The sequence below is a fragment of the Falco naumanni genome, chromosome 9, assembly GCF_017639655.2.
Source record: "Falco naumanni isolate bFalNau1 chromosome 9, bFalNau1.pat, whole genome shotgun sequence".
NCBI classification, from domain to species: Eukaryota; Metazoa; Chordata; class Aves; order Falconiformes; family Falconidae; genus Falco; species Falco naumanni.
This window is the reverse complement of record NC_054062.1, coordinates 20,471,463-20,495,288: the sequence shown is the minus strand read 5'-3', so window position 1 is coordinate 20,495,288 and position 23,826 is coordinate 20,471,463. Positions and strand designations below refer to the sequence as shown.

The following is a 23,826-nucleotide window of genomic DNA, read 5'->3' as shown; positions in this document are numbered from 1 at the left end:
TCCACAGCTTCAGGGATGAGAGAAAAAATCCCCAATATAAATGCACATGTGTTAGAAAGGGATGGGGTAAACAAATAAATAAGCAATTATTATAAATTCTCTTGTGCTTCTGGGGTCATGAAGGATGAGAACCAGAAGTGAGGATGACTGGAAACAGACCAGTTATGCTATGATGTGAATTGAAGTATGCAATAGTGAAGGCATGGAAAGATAAGCTGCGTTATTAACATGCATGTTTTCGTTATCTCGAGAGCTGAAAGTAACGCCAAGGATTTTTTTTAAAGCACAGTTGTTCCTCAGAGTAATTTAACATGAATTTTTTACTGTGCCCGTTATGCTTCCTTTTGATTCCTTTTTGCTTTTCTTTAAGCAGTTGGCTAATGTAGTTAAAACGATAAACATTTGCCATTTCTAAAGCTAGAAAGGAGCATGACACAAGCCATTAATGACATAAGCCAGTATTTTGGGATCAAACAGTATGTGTAAATATCCTAGGTATGATCAGTTACGCATTCCAACCTTTTCTAAATTTACAATATGTGAATTGAGGATTATACTGTCACCGGCTTGAGGTGCTGAGGAAGTGTACAGGTTTTCACAGTAGTTGCAGAAGGACGACATTAATTTATTCCACATCGTTCTGCATCAGGGCTAAAATTCTGCAGTACTTGCCTTTCATTAGCTGGCTGCCCCAGTATATTTGAAAGTCTTGGCTGTCCATGGATGAGTCTCTGCTAACTTGTCTCCAAAGGTTATCCTTTTGCATCATGATCTGCTTGAATCTTAAAGATGCATGATCATCACTGCAGTGGTCAGTCCAGCTCCTGAGTTTTGTCTCTCTCCTTTCACCGATCTGAAACAAGGCTGTCTGTCTTGGTGCATCATTCAAAAGTTTCATTTTCTGATTGTTCATGGCATGATTAGCCTGCTTCCAACCTAATGTGTTTACTCAAATTCTTCAGGTGATGCTGTTTCCCTATAAAACCATCAGCTCTATAGCCAAATACTTTTAAAGCACGAGATGTCCCGTGTATTTTCCTTTCAAACCATTAGGAAACTTTCTGGTCCTTTCAAATGTCAGACAATCTTTTTTGTTTGATTATAAAGCAACCTGGGGCCCTGAGCTAAATTTTACCTGGTCCTTTGTAAATGTACCCTGGGTATTTCTGAACACCACCATGCCACTTACATGCAGTCATGTGCAGTGGAGCCCATGCAGGTGCAGGAAAAAGCAAAGCAAGAACCTGCCAGTTGTGTCCACCTGTTTCCATTCACATCCAGTGAAAAGAAAATCACCAAGAAGGAACAAGTGAAAAAGGGTGCTGACTGAAGTATTTTTCAGGAGCGGCTGATAGCAAAAGCTCATAAAGTGAATAGAGACTTACCCAGAAGGCAGATTTCATACACCCAGGCACTGGAAATTTCTGCTTCAGTCTTCAGCTTCTCTATCCAAACAATGATCGGAGAGAACAACAAGCAGACACGCTCAGTGAGCTCCAGAAAGAGAGTTCAGCATAACTGGGGAAAAGCTAATGTGTTAATAGTCATAATCTGCCACGTGTGAAGTGTTTTCCATCTTTTTTTCTGGAATTTGTAGGTATTTTCTTGTGTTAGTTTTAGAAGTCGAGTAAGAGAGTGCTTTCCTGCCTCCCTCCACAGTGTGTTAAGGAGTATGATGTTGCCATTCTTCCTAGATGAAGTCTTTTATTCCTGCAACTGGATACTTATGTTGCTTCAATCCTGTTTAAGAGCTGACATCTTATTCTTCATGAAATCATTTTTGTATTTTAATGACTATTTAATTGCTGCTTGTGGAACCATTACAACACTATCTAGATCACTATCTAGATCACACTTTATAAACAGGAATTAAAATTCCTGTGCACTGTAGTAACAGTAAAAGACAGAGTTTATTCTCTATTATTTCTGGGTGCCTTACCCAGTTTGGGAGTAAGCTATGTTACACGTGCAGCAGTACCTGAATGGGTTCTGCACGTTGCAGCTTATACTGAGCAGGACATTCACACTGGGGCACAAGGCTTGTGAACAGGCCCACTCTGGCACAGAAGTATTTGTATTATCTACGTTTTACATCTTCCAGTTTTTCAACCCGTTTCCCCTGATAATGGAGGGTTGGTTGTATATTAATTTCACAGGGGATTAGATTTAGGGTATTGAATTCTTCACAAAAGATTAAATTTCGTGTCACAGAGAAACAGACAGGTTCGGACATGAATCAAAGAAAGGTCTTAGACTAGTTGGCGTATTGACTTGATATAATCTTTTATTCTTAGATGTGTTTCCTTGCTACTGTGTAACTCTATGGTTAATTGAGCTCTTAAAGCAATGAAGTTATGGCTATTTTTGTTATTTGATGCTGAACTATTTGGGGACACAGTATTCTGTGTGTGCCTGGCTCCATCACTTTTCTACTTCTTACTTTCTCTACTTTTTCTGCTTTTTTTTTCCAGGTTTCTGTCCATACCTTTGTTAATCTGCCCTCCTAAAAATTAAACATTCTGGCTGTGACTCCATGTATACCAAAGAGCTGCTTCTGATTTATGCTCCTGCAAGTTAGAACAGCGCTTGGATCAGGATTTTGGTTTTGGCATGCAGACTCCTACAACTGGCAAACCAAAAAAGGCATTGTAAAAAAAGGGGGTTGCTTTTTATCATATTTGGAAATGCAGTGAATATGTTAATCTCAGCTGAGATTATTAGCTAGGAGTGTTTTTTGCATGAGTGCTCATTGACACACATGGCATAGATATGTTGAAAAAATGAACATTTTTAATCTAAAATCATAGACGTTTAATAAGGTGGACATAAGCAACGGGAAGGTCAGTGTTTGGCCAAGTCCATTGCCGAAATCACCCTTGGCTGACAGTTACACTAACACAGAACGCAACTCTAGCCGAGGGAAAAGACCTATAGACATGATTTCTCCGCGTGCCTAAGTAACCACATTCCATATTCGGAGAATAGGAACTTGTACAGCAGTTTGCACTTGTTCTGTTCTACTCCAAAATCCAGACCCTAAAATGACATTGTTTGGCCCAGATACTGTTCTTCCTCTCTTATGGCAGTGCTCCAGAAATACCATAAGGCTTGGACAGAGAACTGTTTGTGTTGATTTCTTGAATAAGAGAGTCCATGAACCTGTAGTCAGTCTGTGCTTGTTCTCAAGCGGTAATATACCCACCCATTTATTTCCACGTAGGACAACCAGTGAAATAACCTGGTCATCCTAGTGAGCCTTGTGCTAATGTGTTCTGGTAAGGCAGGGACCGGCTGGGGATGAGGGGGCAGAGCTCCAGCCACACCTGATCATGCCAAGCCAAACACCATGGTATGACAGAAAGAGAGAAAAAAAAATCTCGACAAAAAACAGACATGAGGATAAGGGCTGGGGCTTTAAAGAAAGTGAACGGAGAAAATCTTTGCAGAATTTTAAGACCCCCTGCTGAGTCTGAATGCCAAATTGTACACTGTATGTATTAAATGCAGAAATAGTAGTGCCTAGTACAACACACTTGATCCATTTTTACAACTGATGTAATACAACTGTCTGTGTGAAGTAACACGTTCTTGTGACTATCCACCTTCTAATCCAGGGCCGTGCATTAGTGTCATAGCTGTGTTCTTGCTGCCCTCTGAGCCATGAGTCACCATCTTTCACTTCCTCAAATAATTACAGGCAGCAGAAAGTGTCTGTCGCTTGGTCTCTCAAGGGCTTTCTCCGCCCCTGTGATAAGAAGGAAATTCACACAAAGCCACTTTTTTCTGTAGATGATCAGTCGGCACCTGAGACTCACTTTAAACCTCAGACAAAGATAGCACCGCATACTAAACTTTTTGTTTCCATGGATTGCCTCACCTGTCTGCCAGATCCTACCTTTCCTTTGCTGGAATATCACCCATCTGTTAGCGAAACAGCGCTGACCACCCCTTGGCCTTCGCTGAACCAGAAAACAATATTGCAAAATTTTCTTCCTTGGCGGAAAGGATGTGAACCTCTGTTGTTTGTCTTTCTCAGAAAACAGTGTGTGTAAGTTGATGTGTCTAAACGAGTACTGACTGCCATTTGTTTTTAGAAAGTGGGTTTGGTGTTGCGTTACTACTAAGTAGCTGTGCAACCAAAATGTGGCCAGATTCTCTGCTGCCCTTGCACCTGGTTAGTGCTCCCCATCTGCAAAGTGCGAAGTACGTGATAAATGCAAGTAACTTAAAATTTTCCAGTCACTGGTGGTAGTATTTTGTACCCATTTACAAGGCTACATAACTTGTAAATGACTATGCCAGGTGCAGAGGGGAGGGGAACCTGACCCCCATCCAATATTAATCTTTCCCCTGAATTAGGATTAATTTTTCAAAGAAGCCAGGATGTTTCTGCTTTCCTTGGTGCGTGCATGCATGTGTGTGCGCTGGGTGGAGGATGCATGGCATACAGAGGCGGTGCAGGAGTGAGTATCGAAATGGTCTTTTGACTCAGCCCTCTCTAACAGAGCGCGTTAGAAAGGAAGCAAGAAGACCTGGAAGGAACGTTTTTGGTGTTGCTTGTTTGCCACAAGCAGTGCGAATTCTGTTCCACCAGTTCTCTGAAATGTCCTCCCAAAACCTGTGCAGGTAAAACCTTTTTGTCACACGGTGTCATTCATCGTGGGGCGATTCCAACCCTTAGTCCCACAGGCAAAGCCTTGCTGGGTAGGTCTTGACCCCACCAAGGCACGTCTTTGGAAGGGGGAGCCCAAGACTGGCAACCCTTTATTAAAAGCAGGTTCTTTGGTTGGGCCCAGACTGGGGTCGCTCTGTTACTCGAGGGGATTTGTATTGTCGGCCAGGGCAGGGGCACGCTCTCCTTTCCCGTTCCTATCGGCTGACAGAGCCTATGTCTGATAAATGACTAATAACATTTCTGCAGAGGTGTCACCGGCGGGGGATTAACGTGGTGCGCACGCTTTGCCCCCTGCCCTTGGGAAGGAGAAGGGGTTGGTGTTTGTCAGCCACGGCCCGAGCCAGCTGGCCGGTGCCGCCTGTGCCTCCCCTGCTGCCCCCAGGCCGAGCCCCGGGTACGGCCAGGTGCGCACCGGGCCGCCCCCGGCACCGAGCCGCTTGTGCCGGCCGCCCCCCGGGGGTCTCCCCCGGCCCTCCCCCCCGGGCGGGGGTCCGTTCCGCCGGGCAGGTGCCGGCGGCGGGAGGCAGCGGGCCCGGCGCCCAGGTGGGGCCGGCGGCAGAGGCGCGGCCCGCGGCGGGGGGGGCTGGGTGTGCCGCCCGCCCCTCCGGCCCCGCCGAGGCTCCCGTGCGGCGCCGGCCGCCCCCGGCCGGTAGCGGCAGCCCTCCCGCAGGGCGGGCTCAGCCGCAGGGCGCTGCCCGGCCCGCCGCCGCCAGCCCGGCCGCAGCCCGGCGGGGGGGGGGGGGGGGCGGCGGGGGGGAGCGCGGTTGCCTCCAGGGCCGGTCCTCTGCCCCCGCCCTCCCGCCCTGCCGCCGCTGCGGAGGGCTGCGCGGCCAGCCGCGCCTCCCGCCGCCGGGGCCTCCCCACATGGTCCCCGCCGCTGCCATGAGCCAGGCCCCGGTCCCCCGCGGCGCTGACCCGCCGGAGAGCGATGCCCGCAGCGCGGCCGCCAGCCGCGGCTCCGGCCGAGGGATGCCGCCGCCGCCCAGCCTGCCCCAGCTCCTGCACAAGTAAGAGCCGCCCTCGTTCCGCCGGGCCGGGCCGGGCCGGGAGGGCGGGCGGGCGCGGGTGTCTCTCCCTCCCCGGCGGCGGTGCCCCCCTTCCCTCCCCCGCGGGCAGACTGACAGCCGGGCGGGCGGCGGGGCGCCCCGGCCCCTTGGCGGACGGTGCCCGGCGGGCTGAGCCTCGCCCCGCTGATGCGGGGCACCTATCTGTCCCCGAGGACCGGCCCCGGCCCCGCTCCCCGGCGCGGGTGTTCTGCCCGCAGGGCCGCCCGTGCCGCTTTCCCCAGGGCTGGCCTGGCACCGCATCTCGCCGGGGCCGGGGCCGCGCCGCTCGCTCGGGAAAGTTTCCTTCGCCCTTCGGGGGTGCCCGCCGTGCCCCGCCGTCCCCCGGCCTGCGGGCCGCCGCATCGCCGCCGAGCTCTCACGGGAAAAGTGACCTGTGCGTCCGTGGAGGGCTCCTGCAGGAGGGCAGCGGGGCGGGCGGCGTTTTGCTGTTCCTTTCCGTGCGGGAAGAGGGGAAAAGTGCATTTGCTGCACAGATGTAGTGGTGCCCACCATAACTTTTCTGGGAAGCTGGAAGGCAAACCGAGCGCTCCATAGCTCGCGCGGGGAGTGTCAGGGACACAAGTGAATCCGTGCTGGTTCAAGATGCACCCTATCTTATTTTTCCCAATTTGAAACATGTTCAAAGAGATGGGGGCTTTTAACAGAGCTGTAAATCTCCTGGCGAACGCCCGGTTGCGGGGCCATTGTAATTGCCTTCTATTACTTTAAGGTTTGCTGCCAGAGCTTGGCGAGCAGGAGGCCAGGCACAGCGCAGCGGCGTAGGTTGGGGAACGCTTTTGACATTCTGTCCCAGGCCAGCAGCCGGGCCGAGGCCGCGCTGGCCGCCAGGCAGGGCGCCGGTGTGACACAGCACCGGGAGCGGTGGCCCTGCCGCTGGGCTGGCGCTGCTGCCCGGCCACGAGCCCCACAGCAAGGGCGCTGGCTTGGGCATCCTTTACCGCTTTGTCAACAAAACCCAACCGCATAACTAACGGAGGAGACGCTGTCAGCTATCTCCATTATGCTTGCAAAACACAGATGTGCATGTATATAAATACATGTGTGCATGTATGCTTGAACATTACAGCAAACTGAGCGTGAACGTTGTTTTAAGTTGGGAACCACGTTATCTTTTACAAGTCTGTATGAAAGCGGACTTTTAAAGTTGCTGCAGAGCATGGCCCGTACATTTCTCGATGCTTGGTTTTCCTTTTGTCTGTTTGCTTTTAAATCATGTTTTGTAACTTCGTTGTGAAAACTTTAATGGTTTCTGTTATCCACGTTTTTATTCCTAATTGGAAATATAGACTTGGGAGTTTGCATTGAAACTGAAACATTAATGGTCGCTTCCTAAGTCCGCTGGGCAGCTGCAGTGCTACATATGAATGATTTTGCAACCAGAAGGTAATTTATACCTACTCAAGATCAGTCTGAAATTTTAAACTAGTCTCTAAGGATGGCCCGTATTTTTTCACATTTATCAAGATTTCATGTGGATGTGTATTGCCAGTCAGATCGGCAAAGCTGCCGAGACTGCTTCATGGTTGTATTTCTCATGCGGCGCATACTATGTACAAAGGCATCATGGTTTTGCCAGTTATGCCTGCTAGCGAATTATAAGTAGGAAACCTTGACGTGGTTTCCTTTTGAGCCTATCTTTAAGGGAAAGATTTGAGAGGGGTGCCATGTTCTGACTGTTTTTTTGTCATGGTAATGTGACACAGAATGGCAAATGTCGAACATCTCCATCTAAGGTCCTGCAACTCGATCGTACAGTTTTGTAACCGTGTGGTATAATTTGGTGTGTGCCTCTGTGTTTACCTGATGGTTAGTATATCTCCATGCGTCATTTAATTGGAAATGCAGGCAAATTATATTTTGCTTTACTGCTAATAACTTGGTGCTTTGTAAGCTGAATTGGGTATTTGGTGATTGTTAGGAAGGGAGATGTTAGGGAATATCTTAAGTGGCTCTTCTGAATTTATTTCTAATATGCTAGAACAGGTATCATGACTGGCAAAATAGGATGGAAAGGAAAGCAGTGAGTCTTCTGCAAAATGATGTTGCAGTTTCATTACTAGGAAAGAAAACACTGACTTCTTTTCCCAAGCATTTTAATTTTCTTTGCTGGGTTTTTTTGGTTTTGTTTTTTTGTGGGTTCTGTTTTGTTTTTAACAATTGCCATCGTTTTGCTTTGTGAGCTGCAATAGCAAATGTGCAGTTGCAGAATGCTAATTGAGAGCCATGTAGGGCAGAATATTGTGTGGTGTTGAACTGGATCTCTCTGTTTTAACACCGCTATTTTTCATTATACCACTTAAACTTTAAAAGTTCTGTGGATTCCTTCTCTCTCCCCCTTAGTACTTTTGGCAGAAATTTTTGCAGATGTTAGGTGAAGACCAATATAATTTAAAAAAATTGCTTCCTACATGAGCAGCTGGTAAACTTTCACTGTGAATACTGAGTATTGAACAAGGATTAAAATTTAGCAAAACCGGAGATCTGAAATGTTTTTGGTAGCAGCTACATTGGCTAACTCATGCAAAGCAGGTAGCAGGTACCATGTTCTTTAAATGCCTCTCTTCTAACATTTGTAATGTAATTTTAATATTAAAATATAACTGAATCCCTAGTTTGAAATTCCCTGCTGATAGTACCCAAATACAGTAAGATATAAATTGAAATATGCTTTCTACATGTTGTATTTTCCTCCGAGTGACAACGTCGTTTCAGTTGATAATAAAGGTCCAATCGTAAGATTTACCGAGCAGTTAAAGCTTTCTATCTATGCAGGTTGTTGTGATGTTTGACGGGAAAATACTTTGTATTTTCCAAAAGTAAAAGCGTTATTGCATTCGAAGTCCTTCAGTTGTAGAGCTGAGAATGGAAAGTTGGTGGGGAAGGGAAACCTGAATTTACAGACTAGAGAGGATGACTTGCAAAAACATGTGCTTGCTAATGAAATAAAGCAGAAGACTGAGAAGAAGAAGGACGGTTATAATGGTGCTGGTTAGTGTTCGTAACTGGTTTGTACTGCGGTTGTGTGGAAGGAGTGGGAATGCAGGGTAGGGTCTGTAGTACCAGCGGGTGAAACAGGCGTGGGAAATCTCTGAAGAGACCTCAAGTATCTGTTCTGCACAGAAAGGTTTTAATGTGTTTTTGGAACTACTGGTTTATTTGCTCGCACGCGCCCCCCTCCCCCCTTCTGCTCTTAGGAGAAAATGTTTATTTATGATTTGGAGATTTTGTTTATAATTTGCAACTATGTTGCAAAATGTAATTTGTAGATGACAGCTCTGTGTGTGTGAGAACTTTTCGCACCTGCTGTTCCACGACTGGAGTGCCCAAGCAGCATGAGAGCGCGCAGACTCCTATTAATAATCCCAGGTGTGTGATTCATGGCAGTCTGCTGGAGCAACTTGCTGGAAATAACTGAGAGAAGGGACCGAGTGGTGACTGTGGGCTAACTATCAAGATGTTGCACAGAGAGTGCTTTCTCTGATAGTCCTCGCTTAAAACATGCTGCAAGTAAACTCCATAATTATAGGAGACTTAATTGTATTGAAATGCAATCTCTTTGTATGTTTTGATGGTTGGTTGCGTGCTTCCAGTTCTAATGGTTTGTCATGGGTAATATCTGTCCACTGGAAATAGAGCAGTTTTTAACTCCCTGTGTTGATACAGGCGTGTACTTTTGTTTTACAGATTGAATAAAGACGTCTTAAAACAATGGGGGGAAAACCAAAGTAAATATTTTTTTTCATAAGGGGTTGTGCCCTGGAGATTTTGAGCTCTTCTGGAAGGAAGATGGAATTTCCAACATCTGCGCCCGAGTTGTCATCAGTTTGTGCCAGTTCTGGGGGCAGACAGGAGTAAGCAGGCTGGTGCTGAATACTTTGAGTCCTTTATTTCCTATAGCAGCGAGGAGGCAACTTGTGGGGGAAAATAACCTCCAACTTTATTTTTTTTTAAACTTAACCCCCTTATGTTAAACATGCTTTTTGATTTGCTTCCTTGTGCATTTATTTTATGTAAAGTGTGGGATTTTCCTTTTCATTTTTCTTTCTTCCCCCCCCCCCCCCCAACTCAAGGTCTCTCAGGAGAGATAAAATATGAAATGTACTCCCATTATATACATTAGTCACGGCAAATAGTTTGGCATATATGGCAAAGGCTAAACTGATACTTAACAAGGGGATATTAGGAGAAACACTGGTTTTACTGTTTCTCTTCTTACTGTTACTGATCCAGGCTTTTCATATTTATTTGCCTTTTAAAGTACATCTCCAAAATCTGTGTTGCTTCCCTGGCCAACAGAGCTCTGGAAACTCATGGAGTTTGTGTTGTAATAACTTTAACAGCCCTGAATGGAGATGAAAACAAAACAGAAAGTGCTGTAGCTGTCTTAGCTGAGAAGCTTTACCAAAATAAGGGGGCAGGAGCTGGAAAATCAGCCTGCACGGTGTGGGACTTGCCAGAAAATGTGGGAACTAAACCCGTATTATGAAACTCCTCCTTGGTTTGCCATTCATCGTTTCTGTGTCTTATGAAACTAACGTCGAGGGAACCTCAGTTTTCTTGTAGTTGTCTGGCTCCTTGCTGTGTAGTTATTGAGGCTTTTCTTAGACCTCACCTGATGTTAAAATCACATTAAACTGTGTGTACCAAATGTGTGTGCGCATGGGAGGGCAGGGACAGCAATACTGTAGGGGGTGCTTCAGTTTTAAGTTTAGTTGCTTACAAAAAATAGCATCAGCGATGATAATTACCTTCAAGTCAGGTAATTAGAAGTTCTCTTTCTCTTAACATTTCCTTTTCTTAATATTTCTCACTTGAAACACTTTTTTTTTTTTTTTTTAAAATGTAAACCAGTGACCCCTGCTGTATATCAGGTGAGACCCAGAGTTTAAAGATATATTAATCATATGAATGTTTTCTGTTTTAAAGAAAAATGACTGAAAGTGTGAGTTTCTTTGTCTTGAACTCTTTTGTGTTGGTTTGGGGTTTTTTTGGTTTGTTTTGTTTTGTTTCGTTTTTTTTTTTAAACTGTCATTTAAAACCTGACATCTTATTGGCAGAAAAACACAAAAAAAGTTGAATTTGAGGCTTGAAGAGGGAGCACAGAGGTACAGACTGGAAAGGGGTCAGAAAAAAGAATTTAGAAGGAATGCCTTGCATACGAACATCTCATGTAATCTGGCTTGAGTTATCAGTTATCAATCAATTCTTAGTTGCCTGGAAATGTCAAAATTCTTTCACATATTTTAGTGGAGAGAGAGTTAACAGCAGTGATATCAACTTTAGTAAAAAGTTAGATAAGATGTAAAATAAGATGTACTTTATAAGAAGCAATGTAATAAGTGGGTTTTGGACCACAACACATGGCAATGGAGTCCTCTTTACTGAAACTAAGTTCCCTGGATGTTGCTTTTTTATTGGAAATTTAATACTAGTGTTCCCATCAATGGGAAGACTGGGAAATATGTTCTTTTTATTTTTCTTTTTAATTCAGCCCTTGACCCTTCAAAGCTGCATGCCGCTGGGTAGCTAGGTGTGACACCTGCTGAGCTACTGCTAAGCTGTAGTGATGATGCTAGAATCTTCTGACACCCCCTGGAGGAAGGGAAAATGAAGATGGGTAAAAAACTCAATACCTTTTAGTTCTGATCCTTTCTGGGGGCTGTCAAAATGAGAGGAACTAGATCTTCAGAGATATATTTGTACTTCATAGAGGACTTCAGAAATTTATTTAGGAGAGTAAAAATGGACTGTTCGCATGAAATAATAATTTTAGTCACTTTAAAACACCCCTTCAAACAGTATCTGCTTTTTCTGAAGAGTAAGCTGTCTTCATTTTTTTTTATTGTTTAAACAAACTCCTTTGATCTGATTTGCAGCTAGATACTTTATCAGACTGACCTTATTCTCCTCAATATACTCACCCCATTTTCCCCCCTCTTCATCCTTTGTAACATTTTATAGTTGACTTAAGGATGTAATCGCTCTTTTAGCCTCTGCCCCTCTATGTCCAGCTGCTTTCTTTTTGTCACGCTAATGACTGGTCACAGTGAAGCTGTTGCTTGACACACTGAGTGAAACCAGAAAACCTGCCCCTTTGGGTTTTAGAAACGTTTAATATCTGTCCTGTTCTGACAACTCCAGCCTAGCCTGTTTTACAAATGTCTCTTGCCAATTTAGAAAAAATGCCAAATAAAAGCATTGGGTATTCTGTTGCAGGAAGGGGGCAAAGGCTTGTTTTCTTAAAGGATCAGTATTTATGTCTGCACAGACAATTATTTTGTTGCAGGCTTACTGCATTTGTGGTGTGTGTGCACGTGTGCATGTGCACTAAATGATGCTGTTCAGATTTGTCCTCCATCACCTCCGTTGTTTAAGGATATGCAGGTGGCTCACCAGCCTTTGCAGAATGCTCCAAAGATGCCACGAGCCCTGCTTGACTCTGGGGATGATACGAATCTGAGCTATACTGGTTGTGTAGTCCATCTTCTGCATGGTTTTAACTTCAAAGCCTGCGTTACATGAAATGTTAATGATGGTGACTGCTTTAAGAGGGATGGGACAATATTCTGCTTCATCACTTCTGGATATTTTTCTTGCTAGGAGAAGACAGGGACAGGATAAGGAAGTGTTTAACTCCTGTTCCCTCGAGTAATGTCTTCTGCTGGCCAGGAAGGACAGAGAAAATGGTATTGTGGGCAGGTTATAAGCAAACTCCCTGGCTGATTTCTGATCACCTGGTCCCTTCCCTGGCTTACTGGCTTTTGAGATACCAAAAGCATCTGATGTTATCTAGTCTGAGCTTTCCTTAACTTGCCATAGAACTTGCAGTGTTCTGTACAGTAGGCTGCAGTGTATTAGAATTCAGGCAATGTAAAATGTCTTGAATTTGATAATGTCTAAAGCTACAGTTTTACGTGTCGTGGCTTTTTTCCTGAAGGGGAGGAGGCGTGAGTGATGGTGTCTGTGAGCTAGGGCCACTTCTTTGGAAATGTGTGGGAGTTGCTTTTGCTTTTTTACTTACATTTGAATCTTTGTTTTAAGAAATAGACTGTAAGTGCCCCTGCAACAAGTGGCTTGATGGCTGGTGGTTCCTTTACTGAGACAACAAATACTCTTCTGTGGTCTTTTGCATATTGTATAGTTGAAAAGCAGCAGTAAATTGACCACAGTCTGTTTCTGCAGTAAGAAATACTAGTTCTGTCTCTGCTGATTAACATGTTCTCCTCTTGGGGGAAGATGTGCTGAGCAATTTTATTAGCTTGATGACACAACAGCTCATACACTGACCAACTTTTATTGTACTCTTTCTGGCCTCATTTTTTAAAAAAGCTGTAAAAGAAAATTGCAAAATACTTATTGAGAACAAAATGCCGTATAATGCTTGAATAGTCTTTTTCACCCTTCTTCATGGAACTAGAACTAGAACTCACCTGGAACTCGAGTGAGGGTAGATTAATTTCTGGTGCAGAGAAGTTTGGTCCAGTTCCTGCAGACCTGGGCATCGCTATGTAGGTGTGTGGTTTGCAGTCTGGATGCTACTCCAGAGATTGTCAGGGATTTCCTCTGCTCCCTCCCATAATATTCTTTGTCAAGGATTATGCACAATTCAAACTGAGGATGGGATTTAGAGGAAAAATGACTCTTTGTCTCCTGAAACCATAGAGAGAAATATTAGCAAACTAAGGTGAGATTTTTTTTCAGCCCTAGGCTCCTCTTATCTTCCGAACTCTTCCATTAACACATCTTAACATTTACACCGCTGCTATCCATGTGCTCTGCGCCATCCATTTGTGCCCCACTCATGGCACATTCTTGTAAGGTCACCTACAGCTTTCCACTGTCCCGCCAGCTGACAACCAAACATTGGGCTCTCTTCTTTATTTACTGCTTCATTCAAGGTCACTATTCTATCCTGTAGCAACATCTTCTCCTCACGGTACAGGCAGCGCTTACCCTTTTGCTGGCATCTTTCCGTTGACTCTTTTTGAGGTGGCTCAAGACATTTGCCTCAGGTTACTCTAATGTGCATTGCGCTTAGGAAAGGGTCATTGATGTGTCTAGAAATGAACATGTTTGTAAGTAATACAGAAGAATAGTGGTTGATAGGGATGGTGTTTTTAGATCCCTCTGTTGGCAACATGGGCAAACAGGTTCATAGGTGGTGTAAACAAAAGAGCAAAAGTTCTGCTGTACTTGAATCAAAGTCAACTCTTGTATTTTCTGCACTGTTTTGGATATTATTTGAATGTACCTTCCCTTTTCCAGCTTCTGGTGAACTAAAAAGTGCTAACTAACTATTTCAAATCTGGCAGCAAAATTTAAGTTAATCACTTATCAGTGGATCTTTGGTAGATCAGACTTCTAAAGACAAGGAATCATTACTGTTCAGCCTAGGTTTTGTAGGTTTTCTGTGTTGCAAAGTATTAAAGGATTGAATTTCCTTCCCCCCCCCCCCCAAAAAAAAAAAGAAAAAAAGAAAGCAGTAAAATGGAAATTTATCAGGGCTTGAAGCAATTTAGCCATTTTGTTTAGATGGCTAAAGTATATCTATGCAGAATGAAGCAACATGTCTCATATATTACATAAATATGTTAGGTGGCCAAGCCAGTTTGCTTGTCAGGGGTAAAAAAGACTTAAAATCCTCTTTGGATGTAGTGTATATACTTTAAGACTGATCTTGCAAAACTGTATTCATACACATGAGGATTATTTATGTGTTCAAGGCTTTAGAGGATCGTATCCTATCATCTAAGTCTGCAAGGTTTCATGACTATTGACTGCTTGGGTTTGGTGGCTTTATTTTTTGGCCAGGTCACTAGGCATCCTGCACAGAAATGTTAAGAACAGTGATTGCTGATAGGAGTGATCTGGTAGAGTAGAAGCCAAAGAAAATAATAGGAAGGTACCTTGTGTTCCAGCACTGAAATTTCTCTTTTAAAAGAGAGCATGGAGCTGTGCAGGGAGGAAGTGTGGATCCATGCCTCTTTGTGCTTCTGAATAGCGTATTAATGGTCTGACGTGTTTTAAAACCAGTACTCTGGAGTGTGAAATCCTCACTAGCTACAGGGGTTTGTAGAGTCGGGCATGGAGAGGGATTTACAAAGAGCCCATCAACTCCTCTGTGCAGTGCTGCACTGACAGGTGTCCATCACTGCTGTCTTCAATTTGTGCTGAGCATTTGGGAGAAAAAAGGCACGGTCTTACATCTCTTGTCTAAGTTGGCTACTTGCTTTGTTTTCCATGTAAGTTCTCAGGGTTTGTTTTTTTTGGTTTTGGGTTTGTTTTGTTGTTGTTGTTTCGTTTTGTTGTTGTTATATTTGCTACAGGAATAACATGAAAGTAACAGATACAATTTTGTGTTATTTCCCCTATATTCAAAGGAGCTTTTATAAATTTTATGAAGATCCCATTTTATCTGAATCCATATGGCAAGGACATAAACTATTAGCAACTAAGATTACTTTATGTATTACTGGCATAATTTACAGGAGGAATCTGCTCTAAACTGCCAGACAACCATTTGTAACCTTTTCTGTACAACATACTGTCTCTTACTGTGCATTTTGGCAGTCCTTGGCATTGCTGTGTTTGTAGTCTCCTCCTGCTCTGTAGAATATAAGACTTTTACACAAAGATACAAGCACACAGAAAAGAGACCCCTCCCCCCATTTCTTATTGATCTGTTTAATATGATAGATTTTTCTTTTGTGTGTCCTTCTTTGATGCATTAAAACCTACTGTTTTGCTTTGATGCTTCTATAATTTCAAGCTGTATTATATGAAAGTTGGTAGCAGTGTTCCAAAGCCGAAGACTTGATTGGCAAGTTTTAGCTGTGAGTAAATTTTCACAGCTGATCCATAAATCCCCGACAGACCATTAGGAGCTTCAGAGCGGCTCTGGCAAGCTCCCCTACAATAATTGTAGTTTTAAGTTTGTTATATTTAGGTTTCTCACCTCTTAGCTGGATGCCAGGGGGACCTCACTAGAAGCAAAGCAGCCCTGTGTCTACTTTTCTCTCCAAGTTGGCAGTTTGTACAAGGAGCACGGCGTGGGAGAAGGGCTTGCAGGTTGACTCCCAGTGGTCAAGGCAGAGACTGGCTGAGTGTGTGACTTGTGACAAATGCGTCCCAGATCTGGGGTTCAGCGTTCCAGTAATTCAAGGAGACTTGGAGTACATAATTTCTCACCCCCTACCTCCAGCCCCTGCTCTTAAGAAATAACAGATTCATCAAGGGAGGCAGAAAAAATGCTTCTTCAGGCTTAAACATGGCAGAGTTGTATATCACTCTGTGAGACTCTTATCTATCTGTAGTGAAGCTGGCAGAGTGACCAGAATTTGGGAGTGACTGCTGCTGTCAGAACAGAACTGCATGGGTTGAGAGTGGTGAGAGCAGCAGGCGTTTCTTCTGGGTGCCAGGGTTCGATGGTAACGATGTTCTGGATCCAGCTGGAAGCCTTGCTTTGAGACCACATCCCCTTTAGTCTCATTGCTGTATAATCATGCAGTAAAATCAGTGCTATAGTGACTGTATTTTGCATCTTTGATAACCCTGGAGAATGCTTCTTATATACTAGGGCCCCAGTGGGCAGCCCAATAAAGCCAGAGGAGAGGTTCCTATTGTTCACCGGGCTTTGGATCCTGCTGGAAGGGCTCTGGAAGCAAACTCAGGCTTGGCTGCTTGTTTGAGCAATTAATGAATATATTTCCTTCTGAAATCTGAACGGCTTTGCCAAGGATGTACTTGCCATTTGGTGGAGTCTGGTGTCTTACTTTGTTGAAGGGGCAAGGGGACTGTTTAGAAGGGTGTGTCTACATGGTAAGCTCTTACAAAGGGATTTTTTTTTTCCCTTTCTAGAAGAGGGAAAGATAAATTGTATACCTTTATCCTCTGCTGCGTAAAACCAGCCTCTCATAGCTGTAGCCCATTAATCGTTTCTTTACACAGGAGGGTGATAGAGAAGCATCATCTAAACTATTTATGAAAAGGAAAGGAAGAAGAATTGGTGGTGGTCTTTTGATCTTATTTACAATTATATATATATATATATTTAGAGCAATAAAAGCAGAAAGTTCATTCATATTAAAAGCTCTTTCAAACAAAAATTCCTTCATGTTAAATTTTAATTTAGGAGGACGAGAAACTTTGTTGATTAGGGTCTTGTTAGGATAAGGATAGAGCAAGTAACTATAAATAGTGATACAGTGAGTGATGATCTCGCCCTACAAACTTTGTGTTGATCTTAAGCAGGAGAAAGTAAAAATATCAGCTGCCAACCTTCTTGCAAGGAGGCATCTCTGATTAAAATAAAGGGATCTTCAGTAAAAGAAATGGAATCAGTCAACAATTCAGTCCTTAGTTTCAAGTGCTTTAAATTCATTTGATGGAAGAAGTCAAGTGGAAGATGTCATTCCTGTGGTGGGAATAGAGTGCTGTTGATGCCTGGGCCAGTTTTAAGCCTGACACTTAAACTAAAATGCTAGGAGTGATAAGAGTAAATGAGCTAATTACGTGTGTGCAAATGAAATTCAGAGCATGCTTCAGCAGCAAGGAAAGACAACACCTTTCATCTGTATATTATAATGGAAAAAAGTTTTCAGAACAATATGGAACTTCTAGCATGAGTTGGTATTAGAATAGGATAGTGGGAAAAAAATACAGTAATTGAAAATGCAAAACAGTGTTCAGATTAAAAAGATACCAGTTATATGGGTGTAAGCAAACTACATACATCTTCCTCTGTTCACCTGCGTAAGTGTTGTGCTCTGCTTCATTTCCTCAAGAACTGAATGGATGGGAAGCAGGTCACAAAGAGGACAGTATGGAACTCCTATGCTTTTGGGCAAACAGTTCATTAGATAAGAATGGCAGAGCACCCCTGCCTAGTAATTGCTGACCGGCAGGATCTTAATGCAAGCTTCCGTTAACTCACATTGCATCTCCCTGGCAAATAAAATTTGCAAGTGCTTATTCACAGAAGTAGCTGGAGTGAATCAATGACCAGTTTTTTACACATGTAAGAGGCTTACTGGTGGAGCCAGGCAGAGCCTAAATGACTATAATTAAAGGCTAAACATAAGAGGGGGTGGATGAATCTAGAGCCTTATTGCTGGTTGTTGCTCTAAAATACAAGGAAAGGAACGCAACTGCAGAGGATGAGAGGAGAGTTTAGCAGGCTTGTTTTCGCTGCAGGGTTAACTCAGACTCCTGCCTGGGTTTTAACCGTTACCATCTAGCAAGCAAAATTAGTCATAGTTAAAAAGGTGCTTTTGAGACAGCTGAGGATTTTGGAGAGAATCTGATCTTCACCTGGATAGCTGACACTTTGGGAAGAATATGTTGGAGAGCAATCTGCATGCTGGTTATCCTGCATTTCCACCATTTCCTGAAGGACAGGAGAGTTCTCCATGGGATGCTATTGACCAGGAAGTGCTTCAGCCCTGCCCCACTGTGAGAATTTGCCAGAGCGAAGCAGTGTTGAATGGGTTGGGACCTGCTGTGGGGAAGCTTCTGCTTGGGTTGGAAAAGTCAGAGATATGCAGGAAGCTGAAGCGTGTGAGGGAGCCAGACCCAGAAGAAAAATTAAGCTTTCTTTATGTGGGGAAAAGCCTATGTAGTTCTCCCCAGCTTCTTTGGGAGAGCCTAGGCGTTATGCCGGCATTAAGTCAAGAAACTTTTCCTTCCCCCCCCTTTCTGCAATGTAGTCTTGGTCTAGCTGGTATAGTTTTCTTTTCCAGCTATTAGTTAAAATGAGACTGAAGTTAAACTTATCGCAAGTTTCAAACTCAAGTCATTTGATTTTCCTTCCTCGTGAGCAAAAAGAAGCATACTTACTACAACTTTAGTAATTGCAAGAGGTAACTGATGGGAAAAGTAAGTAAGTGTCTTTTGCTGTGTGGATGTTATTCACCTGGGAAGTGGATGGGGCAGTCGTGAGGTTCTCCAGCTTGCGTATGTGTTTTTGAGAGTACAAGTGATTTGCAGAAACAAACCAGAACTTTTTCCTGATTGAAAGGGTGCCTAGACTTATCTAGGGCTACAGCAGGATATTAATAGAACATACTGCATTTCCTTTGCATAAAAATACGAAGGGCACTTTGCTGAGAAAAAATCCTGCTGTGCCTTTCTGTCTTTGGGACCAGCTCATCACCCAGCTAAAATTAAAAGGTGAAGTCAGGCAGTTCTTGCTCTCTATTTTTAAACTGCTTCAGCATATGCATGTGAGTGTGAAATCTTTCTTTAGGCTTCTCTTAACTTAATTACCTACTTATTCAAAATATTCTCATTTCAAATTGCTGAGCTATAATTATATTAATCTTTTCTAAGGACACACTTTAGCTACTTGATATTTGTTTAATTAGTTTTATGCTTAATTTGTAGTTCTGTGGTTACATACAGTGATGGAACCCTCGTGCTAAGTATTTAAAATCTATTTTGATCTGTTAAAAAATTAGCAAGTAGATGATGGTTTTGTATATCTGGTCCATGGTTTTCTTCTGGAAAATATGATGAGGAAGTCCACTTAAAAAAAACCAAACACCAAACAGTAAAACAGATTCAACGAATTTCGTTTGACCTTAATAACAGAAAGTTACATAATAACTGAAATGTTTTGTTACACTTTCATTTCTTCAGATCTTATGTTCTGTGCAAACTTGTTCTATTTTATTTTGTTTATCAGCCTTTTCTTTCATTTGGGTGGAAGGGGTGTTGTGGCCCTAGGACAGGAGGTGCAGTAGAACTGTTTATAAACCATAGATTTGTCCCTTTTCTCTGCTGATTTGGAGATACTAAATTTTCCTTCCTGCATTTCAGTGGATCTATGAAAACTCCCCATCAACCACCTTTGTAATTAAATTGAGCCCTCTCTGCTTGAGCAGAGAAATGTTTTCCAGTCTCCGAGTTTCAGCCTGCAGAGGGTGTGCTTTCCTCCTCCAAACCATCATCTCCCAGCGCAGCGGGTAATGCACCTGCCCTTAGCACCGCGCTGCGCACCCGGCGTTGCACCCAGAGGTACGAAGGGAAAAGGGCATCTGTCCATCTCTGTCCCCTGTGACATCTGTCCTTCAATTTCTTTGACTGTCAGCCATTTGAAGCACAGGCGGTGGGACTGCTTCCCAGCTGACCCCTTTCACAGTGAAAAGGGCACTCCTGAGAGAACACAGTGTTTCTTTGCATCGTCTTCTGGGACTGGCTGTCCATCCTAAACATAGTACAAAATGGAGATACGTGTGTTTTCTGTCTCAGTCTTTTCCTGGTTCCTTTGCTTTTGTCAGTGGGAGCAGCTGTGGTGTCGGAGATCTTGGGAGAGCTTTCCCCGCAGTTTCCAGTGTCTGGCCAAGCAGTGATCAGGCTCCGCTCTGCTGGGTCGTTTGTGTGTTGTCAGGTACCTGAAGCTGGATGAAGCGGTAAGTTTTGAAAGGCGTTGCCTTCAGCATCCACATGTTCCTGGAGCACGCGTATGGGAGTCTGTATGGAGTCCTGCCTTTGACAACTAAATAAGTAAATGGTCTGCTGCAAACTGGCTTTAGGGTGGCTGGTACCTGGGGACCGCACTAAGTGTGGTTACATCTCCCCAGGCAAATCCCACGTGCTGTTGATCTGACTCCCTCTCCTGCTTACCAGAAATACCAGAGACTTCATAGGTTTGGGTGTTAGGTGACAGCGTGTTTGTATTGCTGGTGAGAAACATGTTGCTATTCACGGGGTTTAGTGGCACTCTAGTTAGATAGCTAGACAGTGATGTTAAGTAACACAAACCTGGAGCCACAGTCTTTTGGACACATCTTCCCATGCCAATCTTGGTGCTTGGAACAGTTTGCCCATTAATTTGTTCCAAGCTTCCAGCCCCTGCCTGCCCTCTCCAGAAAACCCTTGGCAAACCATCTCTTCTGTAAATCCTCCTGCCTCAGCTGGCCACTGCCCCTCTGTTCACGCTGCCCTGTCCTGTTGCCCATTTTTGACTTCAAACTGAAAATTTGTCAGCACAGAGGTTGATGTGGGCATTTTACGTCTTGTAAGGAAAAAGACACGGATCCCTTATTCTTTCAGAAACGAAGAGTTGCATTTTAAGACTCAAATACGAACATGATGTTCACTGAGACAGTGGGGTTTTTTATAAGGCTAATTATATTAATAGATTTTCTTTTCTGCAACTGAAGACTATAGTCCAATATTAGAAATGCTGCACTAACCATACCAGCAGAACTGCTGATGCTCTCTGCATCTACTGCTGCTCTTTAGCTTTCAACACTGATTGGGTTTTGTATGTTTGTCTTTGTAAATGGACATAGTTATTGCATATTAGTGAAACACGTTTGACACAGGCATCTTGACAAACGCAGTGGGTTTTAACGGTGTTCACATATTTCTGTGCTTGAAATGGAGCCGGAAGAATTTGTCCTCTGGAATCTTACATTATGTTTTGGCTGTTGGAAATGAAGCACCTGACAGCATTAAGCTATCAGAAGGATTTCCAGTCATGGGCAAGCAGCCATTATGTATATGTTAATCCACAGTAGGAGATTTGGACAGCTTTTGATTTACTAGTGCTCATCTGTTCAATATCAGCTGGAGATCAGCACAGCAGTTAACTTTAAAATTGATTGAAGAATACTGAAAGGGAAAGAAGAATTTTATGGGTATGAAGCAAATCTAGTAGAATTGCTAATTGTGCTTCTAGATAATCTTAAAAGTGCTCTTCTCAAGGTGGCTTAAGGACTGTGTTGTAATTGCTACGCCTGTTTAAAAATATGTTACTGGCTTTGTCTTATTTTAAAGCAGACATTTTAAATTCTCTACTGTCCTTTTCAGTAGATTGGATTAAATAATTGGAGAACTAGAAACTCTATCCATTTTTTAGGAGGTTGAGCATTTATACATTTGAATGCTGCAGAGTTTACATGAACAGATTGATTAGCTGAGCTAAACGTACCGTTTCAGAACTAGACTATAAAAATTTTTGGCTCTTTTCATATTGTGGCTTGAAATAGTTTTAATAGCACTTTATTTGAAGAATTTGAAGCATCCTTGGTTTTATTTCCAAGAACAGTACATGAAATATATTTAAGTGTGTTATAAAACTAAAGAGCCAGGTCATGAAGGGGTGTTCACTAAAACATATAAAAGTAATACAAAGATTCCTGTCGTGATCTCATAACAAAACAAAAGGAGATAACTTCGTGTAGCATGTCATGCAGGTGGAATAGAAAACACCTATGTCAACATTAGTAATACAGATGTATGTAATAGTGTCAACATTTTTATGTGCGCATGGTTTTTTGGGGGGTGTGTGTGTGTTTGTGCACTTATATACAGTTTTATTTATTTAAGGAATTCCTATTTTAGAAATCATTCACAATTTTAGCTATTAATATTGCTAACCTTTCCCAACATATAAATACTCCATTGTGGTACCCCACACAGCTGTTGTGTCCTCTAAAAAGACCTGTGCTCCTTTAAACAGGGAATTGGGTAAAAATGGTGTTAGGACAATGATTTATATGATAAACTGTATTGTCCAAAAGGTCAGTTGGTTTCTCACTACATTGCTGGGGCAGTCTGGGTGAAAGCATTGACATGATGGAAACTGTCTTTATATTCTCAGGGTGTGATTTTAAAAACAGACAGACTTGAACTGTTCCACATCTTCCCCCCCAGCTCCTGGCTTTTCTGTCAGTTGAGATTTCAGGTTATCACACGGCCCGTGGAGTGACCTAACTTTTACAGCAGCTTCTTTAAGATCAGATAAAAATCGGTAAAACCTTCAATAGTTTTTGCCACATTTGTAATAAATTTGTGACGAGGTTAGCCTGACCTGACTGTTTGGAGGGTTGGGGATTGTGGAAGAGTTGAGAATGTCATATGAGCATGGCTTTGTATAGGGAGTGCATGTGTACAAATGTGTATGTTTTCTTGAGCTGTGGATAATAACCCTGTTGCATATCTCCTTAGGGATGCTGAAGTCTTGAGAGTAAAATGGGAATGGCTGCCTGGGAAAGCCAGTCCAGAGGTTTTATTTGCTGAGCATTCCGCAGGTTGCCCTGTGAAGGGCTTGGCTTTGTCTTTCTGGAAAAAAATATCTCAAGGAGCACGGTGGGATGTATCAGCCCAGGGCGATCTGTGAAGGGGATCCACTGTGAAACTAAATTGCTGTGTGTTGTTGACCCTTGTTGGCTTTCAGCCATGGAGCAAGTTTCACAGAAATGGATCTAAGTGCTGTTGTATAAACTTTGCTTCGCATGTCAGAAGTGGTGCTAGTCTCTTGCTGGCAAGGAGCATGTCTGGCTTCTCTTGGAAGTGAGAGTGAGCCCTGCCACACACGCATCATGGGCCAGAAATAACATAGGATGCTGGGCATTCCTGATGGGAAAAGTGGGTGATACTAAAGGCAACTGCGACTATACAAAACCCAGTGTTTAGCTGCTGAGTTGCTCTCCGGTGCATTCTTCAGGCAGTGTTTCTTTTCAGCAGCTGACCATGAGCAGTTTTTTCTGCCTCTGCTAGCACAGGAATAACATATAGCACAGCAATAACATACAGCACAGCAATAACCTATAAGCCCCCATGACTGCAGTGGCTCTGTCCGCTGCCAGCCTGTCCCTCCCACTCACTGAGCTGTTTGGGGCAGTGACCTTAAATTTCTGTGTTGCTGTCAAATACCATCACACTTTTGAATCTCACTGCATACCTGACACGAGCTGCTCAGCAGTCACTGGGTTATCTTCAAATCACCTTGCTCTATCCCAGTATGGTTTCCCTGGGCTAACTAATCCACTGCAGGGATGGATTTAGCAAGACAATTTATCAGTGTACATTTGCATTGACATATAATTGGTTAAGGATATAAGCTGAAATTCAAATTTGTACTTAGATATGGTTTTTACTAAAAACAATATCCTACTTAGGATTTCAGTAGTGTATTTTACAAATCACCCTTCAGATACTCTTTCTGGAGCTCAGATGGTTACGTTATAAATGAAGAACGGATTCAGGAGGCTTCACAGTATTAGTGATTATCTTATAATGTTTTCCAGATGGCAGAACATGATGTAATCCATACTGTCCTGTTTGTTCCACTGCACT

The 23,826-nt window shown here is 43.3% G+C and overlaps 1 protein-coding gene across 2 annotated transcripts in view; it reads left to right on the top strand.

Moving 5' to 3' along the window:
* Positions 1 to 5,441: 5,441 nt before the first annotated feature.
* Positions 5,442 to 23,826, top strand: part of RBM20 (RNA binding motif protein 20) — a 106,709-nt gene continuing 88,324 nt past the window's right edge. For both annotated transcript variants that reach the window (XM_040607132.1, XM_040607131.1), the window contains exon 1: positions 5,442 to 5,682. In XM_040607132.1, coding sequence (XP_040463066.1) covers positions 5,540 to 5,682 — 143 coding nt within the window. In that variant the 5' untranslated portion in view covers positions 5,442 to 5,539. The remainder of the gene's footprint in view (positions 5,683 to 23,826) is intronic.